We start from the raw sequence: 15533 nt of genomic DNA, 5'->3' as shown, positions 1-15533 counted from the left end.
TGACGTTCCTTTTTTTTCTTGGAAGTAAGTGCTGCATGGAGCGTGTTTGAATTCTGACGATAAAATTACACAGAACTTAACAGTCTCGGCGTTGTCTTTAAAACGCTGCCGGGCTCGAACGCGTGCGTCTTGCTGTTGAGCGTAACCGGCTCGTCTTGAGAAAGCGCGTTGCGGTGGTTATTTAAGGAGCGGCTCTCCAGTTCGCAGGCCGCGAGCAAGCACAGCGCCGCACGCGCGTGGCCTTTCCCCGCGCGCACTGACTTAACTGCAAAGAGGCACGTGAGAAACTTTGGCTAAACCGCACGAGACCCGTTTTCCCCAATTTGTTACATTAAAGTTCGCCAGTCGCGGTCGTTGTTATATTCTGTATGTTTCAAATTTTATTTTGTTATACAGAACGGAAGAACGGGGCGTTAGCCTCTTAGCCGAGTCATTGATCGGCGGCGAAACCACGTTGACGTGCGCCACGCGAATTAGACACGTTTCGCGCGGTTCACTGTTCGCTTCTCTGTAAACAGACGTGAAATTAACGAGTTCCTCCGCGTATTATTGTTTAAGTGAGTGTTACTGATTAAAGCGTTATAACTTACATTAGCATACCATCTGGCCTGGTTCGGCGTGGTCTTTGTGTAAACTGAGTGCAAAATAACGGCTGTAAAGTGTCTTTTGAGGCTCGTTAAGTATTTTAACGACACCTTTGATAGCGTAAACAACTCTTAGTTGAAGTTTGATTGAGTTTAGTCGTTAATGTGAATCGGATCCCGTTATGTGGTGAAATTAGAGCAGCGTGATGCGGCAGGTTTGGCTGCTAATGCAAACAAAAATCGATTTGTTTTTGTTTTTTTCGATTTTTAAGAGCTGTTGAACTTTTTTGGTAAATGGTTTATAGTAAACTAAAATAACATTTTATCTTGCGCTATTAAGTTTGTAAGCCTGACTATAGCCAAGTGGTACAGTGGAAAGTTTGCTCATTCACACGTGACTTAACTATGATGTTCTTATGTGTTTGAGACCGTTTTAAAATTAAACCGTACTAATTTCCAACACGTCCCTTTTTTTGTTTTAGTGCCCCCTGTTTAGATCCCCATCATGGCAGATCCAGATCTTGATTTCACCAGCGGAGATGCCGGGGCTTCAACCACTTACCCCATGCAGTGCAGCGCCCTGCGCAAGAACGGATTCGTGGTTCTGAAGGGTCGCCCCTGCAAAATTGTGGAAATGTCCACTTCTAAGACTGGCAAGCATGGTCATGCAAAGGTAATATTTTGATATCATTCTTTCGCATGGCTGTTTTAACCTACTAGTTAATTAGTGTTAAGTACTCCAATCTTTGTTTGCAGGTTCACCTGGTTGGAATTGACATTTTCACAAATAAGAAGTATGAAGATATCTGCCCCTCCACCCACAACATGGACGTGCCTAACACCAAAAGAAATGACTACCAGGTGAGATGCGCTTTGTAAAATTCAAGCTTTATTGGGGGAATTTCACATGTAATGTGCTTTCAAGTGGGAATTCATGTACTTCATTTACACTAAAGTTCTCCTGACCTTTTGTTGTGTGTAATAAAGGCAAACTTTGGTAAACCCTCCAAAATGGTGACTTTGGTCAGTTTATTCAGGATTTAGATATCGCCATGCTTTCCATTATTGTTCCTGAATGCATTTAATGATGTTTTGGTCATTTAATTAGCTGGAAAATTAAATTTGCTAGTTTTAGGTAAGGTGAAATGAAGTTATTGTTGTGCATTTGGAGCAATATTATAGACTTTGTGGGCTCTGCATATGCTTTAATTTTAGTATTTCCCAATCTCACTGTATATAAAGTATGTAATAGTATATGATGGGATTTAATGTAACTCATGTGTCTATGTATGTTATTAACTGTTATTGGTTCATTGCAGCCTTTTTTTTTTTTTTTTTTTTGTGAATCATTTCATATTAATTGGTTGTCTGAGCATCTTATCCACCAGGGCAATAAAACGATGATACTTCAGCTTTTCATGATTCTTTAGCTTCTGACATTATCTAGATGCTTATTCCATTTCTTTTTCTTTAAAATGAATCTTCTTTTGATCTACTAGCTGGTTGACATCAGCGAGGGATTCCTTTCTCTTATGATGGACAACGGAGACGTGCGTGAAGACCTGCGTGTGCCAGAAGGTGACCTGGGCAAAGAAATCGAAAGCAAATTTGCAGCTGGTGAAGAAATGTTGGTAAGTGCACCAGTTTGAATGAATGCATTTAGTCCTTTAGCTGTTTTTTTGTTTTTGTTTTTTTTTGCCATTGTAGCCCACTCATTGTTTTCTGTGTTTGGCAGGTTACTGTGCTTTCAGCTATGGGTGAAGAATCTGCAGTGGCTGTCAAACCCATGACCAAATAGGAAGAAAGACTGGGCTGCTCAGGCTGCAACATGCTACACTTTAACAAATCTCTTGCATTTGGTTTTTTTTTTTGGTTTTATTTGTCACCAAAGCTATGGCCTTCACAAGCAACCTCAAATTTTTTTTGTTGTGATTGTATTCCTTTTTTCTTCTCCTTCCAATACTGTGCTGGACTTGTCGGGTCAGTCGGCATTCTCTCGGGTAAGAGGTTTAATACTGTCAGTGTGTTTACCCCCTCAACCTCCCCTTTTTTCCTGAAATTTTTACCACTTACATTCCTGAACGTTAAATAATGGGATCCATTTTTCATTTTTTGTATTCTTGAATTTCTTAATAGTAATAAGTGTGCAGGATTTAGGCAAGGTGTTGCGAAGAGAGGAAACCCCAACTGACACTGAACTTTTATTTTTTTTTTTCTTCTTCTCCCTCTCTGGGTGCCATACTTTTACTTTTATGATCTACGCCATGCTGGCACTATAGTTAATTTCTCTCAATTGAATGCCCCCCCACACTTCCCACCCCAAAGTGAGATGCACACTGGTAGTTGGCACTTCCTTGTACTTGCAGTACTTTTAAAAGTACCTTCTCAAGTAAAACCGCTATAACCGAGAAATAAACTCCAGCGAAATGTCCCCTTAAATGCCAGTCTCTTATTGTTCAGAAGTGGAAAGGATGTGATGGCCATGTGCGAATACCTCTGTAACGCAATAGCAGCCAGCTTGATTTTGGCTGTCACTGATGACCTTAAATAAAGTGTTGAAGCCTGTATTTGTCTCCAGGTAGGCTCTTATCAGTGCTGCCCCAGAATGAGCTTCAGGAGTAAATCTTTGTGAGTTCTAATCTTCCTATGTTCACTCGAGGCCTTTGTCACATGACTGGAGAGAGCAAAAAATAAAAACTTAATAGATTACCTTTTCTTTTTTGTTTTTATGGCACACTTGATCAGTATTAAAACAAGGTCCAGTAGGCTGGTTAAAGGTGTTCCTTCATAGTTACAGCAGATATTCTTCTGGTAAAATTTAACACTTGAAAATATATTACAGTCTGTGGTGAATGAATATCCTACATGTGTAAATTAAGGGAAAAATTACCTAGTCCAACTTGTCTGTGGTCATTCAGGAAAAATCCATTAAATAAGGTGCTCATGTTATTCTATAAGTAGAAACTGTCTATTTTGATTGTATGATTTTTCTCAAACGAAAAAGGTATATACATTTTATATTATACATGTATAAAAATGTTTCTAACATCTGTTGTATGGTTTTAAATGTTAAGTGAAAGATTAAAGAATTTAAATAGGCAAAATGACATGGGACGTGTCACTTTAGAAAGTGAGGACAGTAAATGGGAAAGAAAGAGAGAGCTTTGGGTTGGGCTGCCAAATCCTCTGCATGGGAGGAGCCAAATGCTCATTTCCCGTTTGAGGCCTGGTGCCCAGACAACACTGACTGAATGAAAGTATTGCAGTTTAGTATTACAGACATGTGGCACTGCAGTCTATTCAAACTCAAACTTCATCTACCTACTGGCTCCTTCTGAGTACTTTCTCGAAGTCAAAGTGAATTATATGTTGAGTAACCTCTTAATGTGAATGCATCAGATGGATTAGTTTCCAGTTTTGCTGTTTTGTAGCTGAGCAACATTAAAATGAAGATTGTATCCAAACAGGAATATGTATCTATTAAATTTGTTCAAGAGCAGAAATCTGCCCAATAACATAAGTCAGGTTGTGCCCATGTGCTTCCTGAGGGCTCACCCAATTTTGCCTTGTGTCTGCACAATGATGAATGGATGAGTCACGTTTCCTCAGTAGGTAAGCAGAGCCTGGTCTCTCCCTTCTCTATTCAGTGTGTGTACATGTGAATGTTTAAATAGCCCGTTTGTGGTTTATGTTTTTGTCCTTGTTAATTGCATGTTAAGCCAGCTACATCTATATACAATAGTAACTACAGAGCCATGCAGTAGATCTATGTTTTCAATACTACAGTATGCACGAAATATAACCTGAAATAAAATCATTTTCAAAAGCCATACATAACTTTAAATGCTCGCATTTACCTGGTGAAACAGAAATGATATATGATACAATTATATATTAAAATATTATACAATAAAAAAACTTTATATATATATAATATATATATATATATATATATATATAATTTATATATATATATATATATATACATTCAAAATGAACAATATCCGCGAATCGGATCTTTCGATCAGTTCGTTTCAAAAAACTGATTCTTTGACGTCAGACATAATTACGTATTTTCCCCAGAAAAGTACGTTTTCATTGTAACGTTCTGCTATTCAGCTTACTTTTCTCAACGTCAGTAAAATCTATGGTACGCATTGTTCGAATCGGTTATGTTAACTTCCACTGATTTATTCAAACGAACGATTCATTCACAAATCGAACGCCGCCGAACTAAAAAGTCCTCACGAATCCTCCCTAACCGGCTTAATTTGAAATGGTTTATTCCCGAGAAATCGGGTCCGCTTAGGAGACCCGAGTGATCCCATTGGCTTAACGAACATTTAATGGGTATTCTTTTTAGCGCCTGATTACAATTCCTGCAAAATCGCGTTTTTATTTTTGTCGTTTGAACTTTGCTATAATGACCATTAATGTCTTTTAAATTACATGTTTCATAGGCTAGAATATAGCCGATGCTATAGGTTGTGAAATCAAACATTTCTCGGTTTTTTTTTTTTTGTTTGTTTGTTATTCGCGTACCAGCATAGCATACAGCTACCCGATTAGGCTGCTAGGTTAGTTTATACACACAAATATATATATATATATGTGTGTGTGTGTGTGTGTGTGTGTGTGTGTGTGTGTGTGTGTGTGTGTTGTGTGTGAGATGTGTGTGTGTGTGTGTGTGTGTGTATGTATGTATGTATGTATATTTTTTTTGTGTAAATTTACATTGTTAATCTAAATTATATAACGCAATTGCTTGTGCAGAACCGTGTTATTGTTGTATTATATACAGTACTATATTATTATTTTGTGTAAAACGAATATTATATTAATTTTACACAAAGTATGTCAGTATGCCCATTATATTTATACCATTTATAGTAAGTAAATAATGGTTGTTTGTGCACTGAAAAGTAACTAAAAATACAGCTAAATAGTTTATAATTGTTATATAATTATTACTTGCAATTATAATATAATAATTGTACAGAAATGTATGCACACTATCAATGTAAGACATTTATACATTTTTCAAAATGCATAACATTTCAAAGAATCTTTACAGAAAGACATACAGTTGTGTCTATATGGTCAAAAACACCCTCACTGTTTTAATAGTAGGTGCTAAATGCTTTAGTCTTCATACATACAACAAGCAAGCCAAAGGCAACAGTGGTAAATAAAGAAAAATCCGTAAGATGCCGATACTGGAGTAAAAAAACCTTTGGAGAAACCAGACTAACCAACCAAAAACACTGGGGACCAGTTCTCCTCTGTATATTCAGTATGAACATTTGGTACAATGTCAAAGGTAGTTAACAGTGTTACTGCACTGATTCAGCTGTAAGGTTAAAGGTTAATTGTGCCATGTACAGGCAGTAACATTGTTTTCTCTGTGGCCCAGGTGATGCAGGCAGTGTTAGTGAAGAGTTCTAAGGTGCAGTCATCCATTAATGAATCCTTGCTGGAAACAGTTCATCCTATGTGAAGTCCATTGTGGAAGATTGAGCAATCCTCAGTCTCGCGTAACTCTAGAGTGTCTCAGGACAGAGCCTCTGTGGTAAAGAGAAATATAAAAATGTTTAGGAACTGTAATATAATGATAACAATAATGTTTTCCTCTCTGCCTTTGTAATATACAGTATGCTGGAAGACTTTCTTGACATCATGGCAGAACGGGGTCAGAAGACATCAGAAAGCAGGAAACATCAAAAATCACTGTTAACCGTAGAGCATCGGTTTACAATTCTTGCAAAAATCAAGTTATTATTTATGTGTATGTTGTTATAAAAACAATTAAACAGACATAAATGTAATCTGTTAAACTCAGTCTATTTTGCATTCAAACATTGCTTTAAATAAAGAGGCAGGTGATTTATTTGAGCAGAGCTTGTTTTCTGCCCCCACTATTTGGAAAGGCTAATACGAAAATACAAATTTATATATATATGTCCTATTTTCTATTAAACAAAAAACTTCTGCAATGAAAATCTCCTTTTGATTTATTGTGCCTTAATTTACTATTAATTTAATTCATAATTATTCAGTTACTGAACGCTATTATAAAAGTATATGTGTTTGTTTATGTTAAATAAAAGATAAACTTGAGAAAAGAGTCGTATCTTCACTTTAAATGCATCTTGAACAATCGGGTCCCACCTAGCGAGGACCCCTAAGATGGCGGCCGTCGTGATGCCTGTGCGCAAGACGCAACACAAATAATAGTAGTAACGTTAGTAGTAATAATAATAATAAATAGGTGGGGACCCGATTGTTCAAACCTTTTTTTCTCGTGATCTTTGACACGAGATGAGGTCTGTATTCATTGTTCAGGCGCTTTTATCACTCCTCCATCTGCTTATTTTTTCCCATATGAACGGATTGTGCAGGTAGTTAATACGATCGCAAATCTTACGATGATTTTTAGTGTACATTACTAACTGTCTCGTGTCCTTCGTTTGGGACAAGTGCGTCCGTTGCGTCTTGCGCACAGGCATCACGACGGCCGCCATCTTAGGGGTCCTCGCTAGGTGGGACCCGATTGTTCAAGATGCATTTTAAGTGAAGATACGACTCTTTTCTCAAGTTTATCTTTTATTTAACATAAACAAACACATATACTTTTATAATAGCGTTCAGTAACTGAATAATTATGAATTAAATTAATAGTAAATTAAGGCACAATAAATCAAAAGGAGATTTTTCATTGCAGAAGTTTTTTTTGTTTAATAGAAAATAGGACATATATATATATAAATTTGTATTTTCGTATTAGCCTTTCCAAATAGTGGGGGCAGAAAACAAGCTCTGCTCAAATAAATCACCTGCCTCTTTATTTAAAGCAATGTTTGAATGCAAAATAGACTGAGTTTAACAGATTACATTTATGTCTGTTTAATTGTTTTTATAACAACATACACATAAATAATAACTTGATTTTTTGCAAGAATTGTAAACCGATGCTCTACGGTTAACAGTGATTTTTGATGTTTCCTGCTTCTGATGTCTTCTGACCCCGTTCTGCCATGATGTCAAGAAATTCTTCCAGCATACTGTATATTACAAAGGCAGAGAGGAAAACATTATTGTTATCATTATATTACAGTTCCTAAACATTTTTATATTTCTCTTTACCACAGAGGCTCTGTCCCGAGACACTCTAGAGTTACGTGAGACTGAGGATTGCTCAATCTTCCACAATGGACTTCACATAGGATGAACTGTTTCCAGCAAGGATTCATTAATGGATGACTGCACCTTAGAACTCTTCACTAACACTGCCTGCATCACCTGGGCCACAGAGAAAACAATGTTACTGCCTGTACATGGCACAATTAACCTTTAACCTTACAGCTGAATCAGTGCAGTAACACTGTTAACTACCTTTGACATTGTACCAAATGTTCATACTGAATATACAGAGGAGAACTGGTCCCCAGTGTTTTTTGGTTAGTCTGGTTTCTCCAAAGGTTTTTTTACTCCAGTATCGGCATCTTACGGATTTTTTCTTTATTTACCACTGTTGCCTTTGGCTTGCTTGTTGTATGTATGAAGACTAAAGCATTTAGCACCTACTATTAAAACAGTGAGGGTGTTTTTGACCATATAGACACAACTGTATGTCTTTCTGTAAAGATTCTTTGAAATGTTATGCATTTTGAAAAATGTATAAATGTCTTACATTGATAGTGTGCATAAATTTCTGTACAATTATTATATTATAATTGCAAGTTATAATTAACAGTTATAAACTAGCTGTATTTTTAGTTACTTTCAGTGCACAAACAACCATTATTTACTTACTATTACTGATTTAGTAACTGTTGTACTATTTTATGTACTGTGTTATATGAGTTAGTCAATTACAACTGTAATTTCTGTCATCATAATGAATTTATATAGTGTGATAATTACTGTATGATTTTCTTTGAAAACAATAGTTTCTTAAATAATATACAATCAGCAATTGCAATACATTAACTGCTTGTAAGCAAAACCATATATAACAACATAAGTACTTATTACATTATTGAAAATAATAAAGATAATCATATATTACATGAATTAGGTAGTAAGTCAAAATAAGTAAAAATCAAAGTGTGTGTGTGTGTGTGTGTATATATTGTACGTAGGTTCGTTTTATTACTATCTTTCTACTATCCCACAATCTTCTAAATTTGTGGGGTAAACGTGTTTTAGTCATCACAACTGAATTATTATTATTATTATTATTATTATTTTATAACTGGAAAAAATATTCAAAATCTGTGCTGAGGCGTTCTAGTAACCGAAAATTAAAACTAATTACAATGCATTATTCATTAGATGTTGCTAGTTTTATGGCATTTAAAAACATTTTTATCGATTACATTCTGTATGTTGCTTTTACTAAATTATTTTAGCTTGAAACAACAAGCTACCGCAGCTCCGATTAGCCATACAACAAGCTATCGCGATAACAACTTTTGATCAGGCATTTAAAACAGCTACCGCCTTGGTCCTACGCGGACTCGATTTCGCTGGGGGACTCGATTTCTCATCACACGGGCTGAAAATTCCTCACGAGAAAATTGTGTGAACTCTTGCGGGGACTCACGCCACTTCCTTCCACTTCAACCTCACCAAGATGGCACCGGTATGTGTCGATCGGAGACCGGTGTTAATTGTTAAATGCATTTAATTTTTTGTTTTGTATGATTAAAATATGAAATATATTACAGTTATATGTCCTATGTTAACCAGAGTTATTTTTTGCAAAAAGGATAATATATTAAAACATTAGTTTGACTTTCTAGTGGGAGACACGTGGATGAGCATTTTAGAGTGACAGAACCATTCAAACGCATTTGGTTATCATGATGAGAGAGAACTGTAGTTTCATAATGTGGTCATTTGTTTTTATAAGATTAATAATACATTTATAAACAAGTATGAATTACGAGTGCCGTATTAAACTGAAAAGGTAGATGTTTGATTTAGGATTTATATATAAATTAAAAATATATGTTTGTTTCTTTAGAAAAGGCAGACTGTTGTGAAAAAAAAGAAAAAGGGTGTTTCCTGGAAGTTCACCCTTGATTGTACTCACCCTGTGGAGGATGGGATCCTTGACTCTGCCAACTTTGTAAGTTGTATTAAAAAAAAAAACCTTGATGACAGAAACAAATGACTTATGGGCATGGAAAACCTGAAAATGTAATGAAATTTCCAGACATGGTATAAAGTCATTTCTATGCTGAAAAAAAGGTTATGTTTGCATTGGCTAGAAAACCAAATGAATGCTTTATTTGTTCTTGTTACAAGGATCTATACATTCAAATGATAGTCGTTTAAAACTATTAGTTTCTAATCCAAACAAAAAAGTTGTTTTTTTTAAATAAAGTATCTTTTAATGACCGTCATGATTTATGTACAGGCAGTCACATCACTAACGCTGTGCCCTAACTAGGGTTCCCTTCCCTAGTTAAATGCCTAGGGTTCTCTTCCCTAGTGGTCATGCTGTTTTATTACTAACAGGAAACCTTTCTGAAAGAGAGGGTGAAGGTTAATGGCAAAACGGGCAACTTGGGAAAAGTAGTGCAAATTGTGCGTCAGAAGAACAAAATCAGCGTCACATCAGAGAATCAGTTCTCTAAAAGGTGAGATTCTGTGCTGACTCGGCAGGCTTATTTTTATTATTAGTGTTCTTTTTAAAGTCTTTGTATATATACTAACAACCCCATGTTCCTCAGGTATCTTAAGTACCTCACAAAGAAGTACCTGAAGAAGAACAACCTGCGAGACTGGCTGAGGGTGGTGGCGTCAGATAAGGAAAGCTATGAGCTGCGCTACTTCCAGATCAGTCAAGATGATGAATCTGATGCTGATGAATGAAAGCTCTGTCTTGGAATATGTTTGAGTGTATCAAGATCCTGTATGAGCTGTCACATCTTCAAATGCAGGGCTACATGTTTTGATATCTGCTTGTAAATAAAATGATACACAGAAATTGAGTGTCATGGTTTTTCAATGGTAGTAAATGTTTCATGTAGTGGGCTTGATTTATAATCAAGGTGGAACAAAGGTAAAAGAGTTCAAAAAGATTCATTAACATGTAGCCAGTGGTGTCTGATAAGAGAGATTATACTGTAGTGATGAAACTACCTGTTAATCATTACAGTGGTAACAATCATTGCAGGAGTGTTTTTGCAATATTAAAACGATTTAGTTGCCTTATAATTTGTTACTTTATAGCTTTTGTGTATTTTAAATGTGATTGATTACACATTTGACCTGTTTAAATTTGTTGCAAAATTAAGGCAAGAGTTTTTTTCTGTCTTTTTTTTCTGGCTGTTGACTGTATTTTCTGATATATGGAGTGATAAAATATCCAAAATCCCTCTGTAAAAAAACATCTATTGATATTAGTTAACATTTTTACCTGTGGTGTCTTGTCTTTAATATTAAGTTGTTTAAAAAAAATCATGAATAGTTAAAATGCTTTCATGCTCACAATGACATAATACTATAACAAGAGCTAGCTATCACTGGCATTGATATTGATTTTCCAGATGTTAACCTTGTTAGCTTTTAAAATTAAATCTCTCATTGATAGCATTAAATTTTATCTTTAACAAATTCTTCACCTAAGGTCAAAGGTGAGTGAAAATCTTATCAATATAAAGGTAGAGCAATAGAAATGTCTGGAATTAAATGCATTTGCATTGATATGGGTGACTTCACTATAAAGACCTTCAGTGTGAAAGGCAGCCAGAGTTAGATCCTTCAGCCTGTTACCAGGATGTTATCTAATGCTCTGCATAGAGAAGAGACTGAAGCAGCAGCATGCACCAGCACTGGGAGGAAACGTATCAGAGAGCGATTTCGTGCTACTTTGGCAGGACTCCTGGAGTTGTCGGTCCTGAGAGTCAGACACAAAATAATGGTGGAGACGGCCCTGGGAAAAACCAAAGTTGATCCTAAAGATTCAACGACGACGATTATCCAGCAGAGACAGCATGATTACTGGGTCGATAAAGACTCATTCAGACTAAAGCTCAAGCGCAGTTTTTCTGAAGAGGCTGTTCATGAGGCTAGAGGATCCACAGGACTTTTGTCATGTTCCAGTCATTCATTTGAAGACCTGCTTCATCATCAGTGTCTGACGGAAAGAAGCTGGCATGACCAAGAACTTCACTCGCACATGGAAAGCCAGTCAAGGGCAAGCTCAGGTTTTTGTGACTTTGTGGATGTTTTTACCCCTTCTGACTGTGATGAAACCATCAGCTCTCTCTCCACCTCTTTGGCCTCCTTGAAATACAAGAACACTCTCGGAGATGGAGAATGTTTCGTGGTTGAGGAACCTCAGAGGAGCCGACACATTTTATTACAAGAGCACAGAGGAGTTCATTCCAATTTCTCAGATGAGACGATTCCTAAAGATGGTTTCCGATTTGTGGCGGATCTGTTTCCAGACTCGCACTGGCTAGATGTTTCAGACATACTTCAACCCAAAGTTGTTTTGCAACCCACCTACCGTTCTGATCTTCCAGGTCACCAGGGCATGGAAGTGTATCGCTATCCCAGTCCACTGCATGCTGTGGCCCTGCAAAGTCCATTATATGCACCAAAAAGCCCCCAGAACAACAGGGAAAAGAATGGAAGAACCTCTACAAGCTCCTTACTGAGACCAGGCTTGAAGGTTTCAGAACATTCATGCTGTCTTGCAAAATCCACCTATTTATCATCCAACTTACTAAAGAAACATACCAATTCTTTGGACAGGAACATGCTCTTTGAGAAGCACAGACGTGAGGAGATCATTCTGAAACGAGCCAGAGGTCAATGCCACAGTCATAGCGCTGCACCAAGAGATGGAGGAATGACCTCACGGCCAAAGAGAAGCATGCACCGCACCAGCTCCTTGCACAAAAACAAACCATCCTTCTATTCTTTTCAGTCCACGCATCTGCAGAGAAACAGAGAAGATGTGTGTGAGGCTGCAATGAGCACAGCATCCACCATGCAAGCTATGAAAAGGCTAAATTTATAAAACGTTACCATGAGACAAATACCTACTTGCTTTGACCAACTTGATCATGTGCAACCAAGAATCTTCAAAGGAATCCAAAGCTGTAAATTAAGGACATAATGCACAAGAGAAATGCATAAAGACAAATGTGACACTGGACCACAAAACCAGCCTTAAGTCACTTGGGTATATTTGTAGCAATAGCCAAAAAAACATAGTATGGGTCAAAATGATCGATTTTCCTTTTATGCCAAAAATCATTAGGATATTAAGTAAGGTCATGTTCCATGTAGATATTTTGTAAATTTCCTACCGTAAATGTATCAAAACTTAATTTTTGATTAGTAATATGCATTGCTAAGAACTTCATTTGGACAACTTTAAAGGCGATTTTCTCAGTATTTAGATTTTTTTGCACCCTCAGATTCCAGATTTTCAAATAGTTGTATCTCAGCAAAATATTGTCCTATCCTAACAAACCATACATCAATGGAAAGCTTTTATTGTGACTAATTTATGACTGATTTTGTGGTCCAGGGTCACAAATAATAAACACTGTTAGTAATTGCTAAAAACTCGTTTATTATCTGTGATCATTCAACGTGATTAAACAGTGCATGTAAAAACATTGTCTTCCTCTGTGATTAAATCATATTGTTATGTGGCATGCATGTTATTGTATATTCTCTTAGCGAGAAAGCTCAATATAGAGGTTAAAATTAGTTACACAAATACAGAAAATACATCAAAACACTTAGCATAGCTAAGTAGGTACGTCACGTGCGTCCTATAATCAAATCACTCTATTTAAAACTATTTACAATACCTTTCTCACGTTAAATACTAATAAATGTTAGTATGAATAAATATAAGTATTAAAAGTACGTATTTTGTTCTGTACCCACGGTTCTTAAACGTTTGTATCAGTAAGTGTGTCAAGAAATGGAGCTCGTCTGAGGAGGTTTCCATTACGATCATTATTATCGGTGAGTATACTGGCAAAGCGTTTAATATTCCTCACATTGGTCTCAGTTGAATTGTTCAGTCATTTATTTAACTGAATAAATTACTCCCGATCGTGTCCAGTCATATAACTTCATGACTCGCGTTACTTTATGTTCTCGTGTTGTAAATCCACATGCTCGGTCATATTTTTACTTCGCATATCTGTTCATATCCACCAGATGTCAGCAGAGATCTGTTAGTTTTGTTTAAATTTCAAGTTAAATGTACAGCTGTGCACGTGTATTTATTTATTTTTTTGTGTAAAATTTTGTAATCCCTATTTGTTTTGCTTAGTCTAATTTAATTTCTAACAAAAACCAAACCACATACAGGCGTTTAAATCTTTTGTCTCCTTTTAAAGTCACATAAACTTTGACAGCTTCAGTTATGTACAAAAAATCTTGTTCCACTGACCTAGCCTAGTTGGCCAAGATTCAGGTTTGTTGTAAAGAAATACCAGGCAAGAGCTATTTCTTCAGAACATTGTCTAATTTCTGTTTTCACAGAAATTGTGGAATAACAGATACTGCTACACTGAAAAAAACAATCAGTAAATTTACTTAATTTTTATTTGGCAAGTTTTTGCACGAGCATTTTTCAAGTAAATTTAATACATTTGGAAATTAAGTAAATCTACTTAACTAAATTAAGTAAAAATAAAAAAACGAATAAGTACATGTAACTTGACCTGTTAAAATTTTATTGAGTAAATTTCACTTACAAATCTGATATAATTACGTAAAATCAGTTGTTCTTTTAAATACATTTTACATGTTTTATGCAGTTCTGGTAATTAATTTAAATGTAATTAAAATTTTTCTGTTATAATGTCACAAAATAATACCATGACAATGTGTAGTTCAGAGTCTTTTTTTAGGAACAAATCATGCAAGAAATAGCCAGCACACAGAAACCTATGATGCTTAAGATCACTTTAAAATAGTTTAAACAGCTTAAGCAATAGTAAACATCCATGTTCAATGGCATATTAAACACATTACAACTCCAACATTAGCAGTTCTATGCATAGATATGACAGCTTATTAATCTCAGTATCAAAACATGACTAACAGACTGCAGTTACAAATAAAACCTGTTAACTAAGCCCCTGACCCCACCCCCCAAACAAGAAAACTCCTTGGCCAAGGGAATTTGATAAAGTTTTTAAACTAATAAAAAAACCTGAAACAGAAATTTTAGAAATTTCTAAATGTAAAATTATTTTTTCAAAACAGTTTTTTTATCAAATGAGGGTAAATAAGTTTCTCACTTCTGTCCCTTTTCAACCAGTTTTACAGCAAAGACAGCACGAAGGACTGGATGCACGTGATAAATATTCTGCAATTATGAAAACAAACAAAATAAATTGGTTAACAGCAAATTTTTAAACTAAAAGTTTATTTAGTATTTGCATTCCACATAAATTCATTTCACATAATTAAATTTGATGAAACGAATGAGGAATTATTTAAACACTACAGAACCAGTGGCTATCTTTGAGTTGTACTTTTTTGGGGGCTGTTCAGACGTTGTGCAGAACGAGACTATAGTCTTTGAAAAGAGATCACACTAAACTTGTGTAAAAAAAAAAAAACAAAAAAAAAAAAGAAAGAAAAAAGAAAAAGAAAAAAAAATGAAATGAAACATCATCACTATATTAAATCAAATCAAACTCATTAAAACATACTGCATCACAGTTCACCTTGCCATTTTCTTGCATTAAACTACGTTAATTTAGTTAATCGTGTCCATATTTTAATAATCTTTAACTCGTTTTTTATTTAAAAAAAGGGAACGAGTTATGGTAATTTACAAAGTGGACGCGACTGAGTAAAAAAGGGACCTATTAATAAACAACGCACAATTAAGTAAAGTAATTAGAGAGTGGGGGAATGATTTATATTGTGCACGATTTTATATAAAAT

The 15533-nt window shown here is 35.6% G+C and overlaps 2 protein-coding genes across 3 annotated transcripts; both read left to right on the top strand.

The window, feature by feature from the left end:
* The first annotated feature begins 5 nt into the window (after positions 1-5).
* On the top strand, positions 6-3293 carry LOC109079601 (eukaryotic translation initiation factor 5A-1-like). Of its 2 annotated transcripts, none has more exons than XM_042752534.1 (5): positions 6-24; positions 1067-1257; positions 1341-1445; positions 2084-2215; positions 2320-3293. In XM_042752534.1, the coding sequence occupies exons 2-5, from the start codon at positions 1090-1092 to the stop codon at positions 2380-2382; spliced, it is 468 nt and encodes a 155-aa protein (XP_042608468.1). In that variant the 5' UTR covers positions 6-24; positions 1067-1089; the 3' UTR covers positions 2383-3293. The 2 variants fall into 2 exon arrangements, with proteins under 2 accessions (XP_042608468.1, XP_042608467.1); XM_042752533.1 differs by lacking the exon at positions 6-24 and adding an exon at positions 62-275.
* Positions 3294-9152: 5859 nt separating this feature from the next.
* On the top strand, positions 9153-10581 carry LOC109079597 (60S ribosomal protein L22-like 1). The gene is made up of 4 exons (XM_042752093.1): positions 9153-9228; positions 9613-9717; positions 10110-10231; positions 10325-10581. The coding sequence occupies exons 1-4, from the start codon at positions 9220-9222 to the stop codon at positions 10464-10466; spliced, it is 378 nt and encodes a 125-aa protein (XP_042608027.1). The 5' UTR covers positions 9153-9219; the 3' UTR covers positions 10467-10581.
* The last annotated feature ends 4952 nt before the right edge of the window (positions 10582-15533 follow it).

Source organism: Cyprinus carpio, chromosome B24 (genome assembly GCF_018340385.1).
Source record: "Cyprinus carpio isolate SPL01 chromosome B24, ASM1834038v1, whole genome shotgun sequence".
NCBI lineage: Eukaryota > Metazoa > Chordata > Actinopteri > Cypriniformes > Cyprinidae > Cyprinus > Cyprinus carpio.
The sequence above is the reverse complement of the archived record's forward strand: the minus strand, read 5'-3'. Positions and strand labels throughout refer to the sequence as shown.

Bases quoted from the DNA above. Each gene is read 5' to 3' on its own strand.
- LOC109079601 (XM_042752534.1), top strand. From the start codon at position 1,090: ATGGCAGATCCAGATCTTGATTTCACCAGCGGAGATGCCGGGGCTTCA. The intron at 1,258-1,340 runs GTAATATTTTGA...CTTTGTTTGCAG, and splicing joins GCAAGCATGGTCATGCAAAG to GTTCACCTGGTTGGAATTGA. The intron at 2,216-2,319 runs GTAAGTGCACCA...TGTGTTTGGCAG, and splicing joins CAGCTGGTGAAGAAATGTTG to GTTACTGTGCTTTCAGCTAT.
- LOC109079597 (XM_042752093.1), top strand. The intron at 9,718-10,109 runs GTAAGTTGTATT...TATTACTAACAG, and splicing joins TCCTTGACTCTGCCAACTTT to GAAACCTTTCTGAAAGAGAG. The intron at 10,232-10,324 runs GTGAGATTCTGT...CATGTTCCTCAG, and splicing joins GAGAATCAGTTCTCTAAAAG to GTATCTTAAGTACCTCACAA.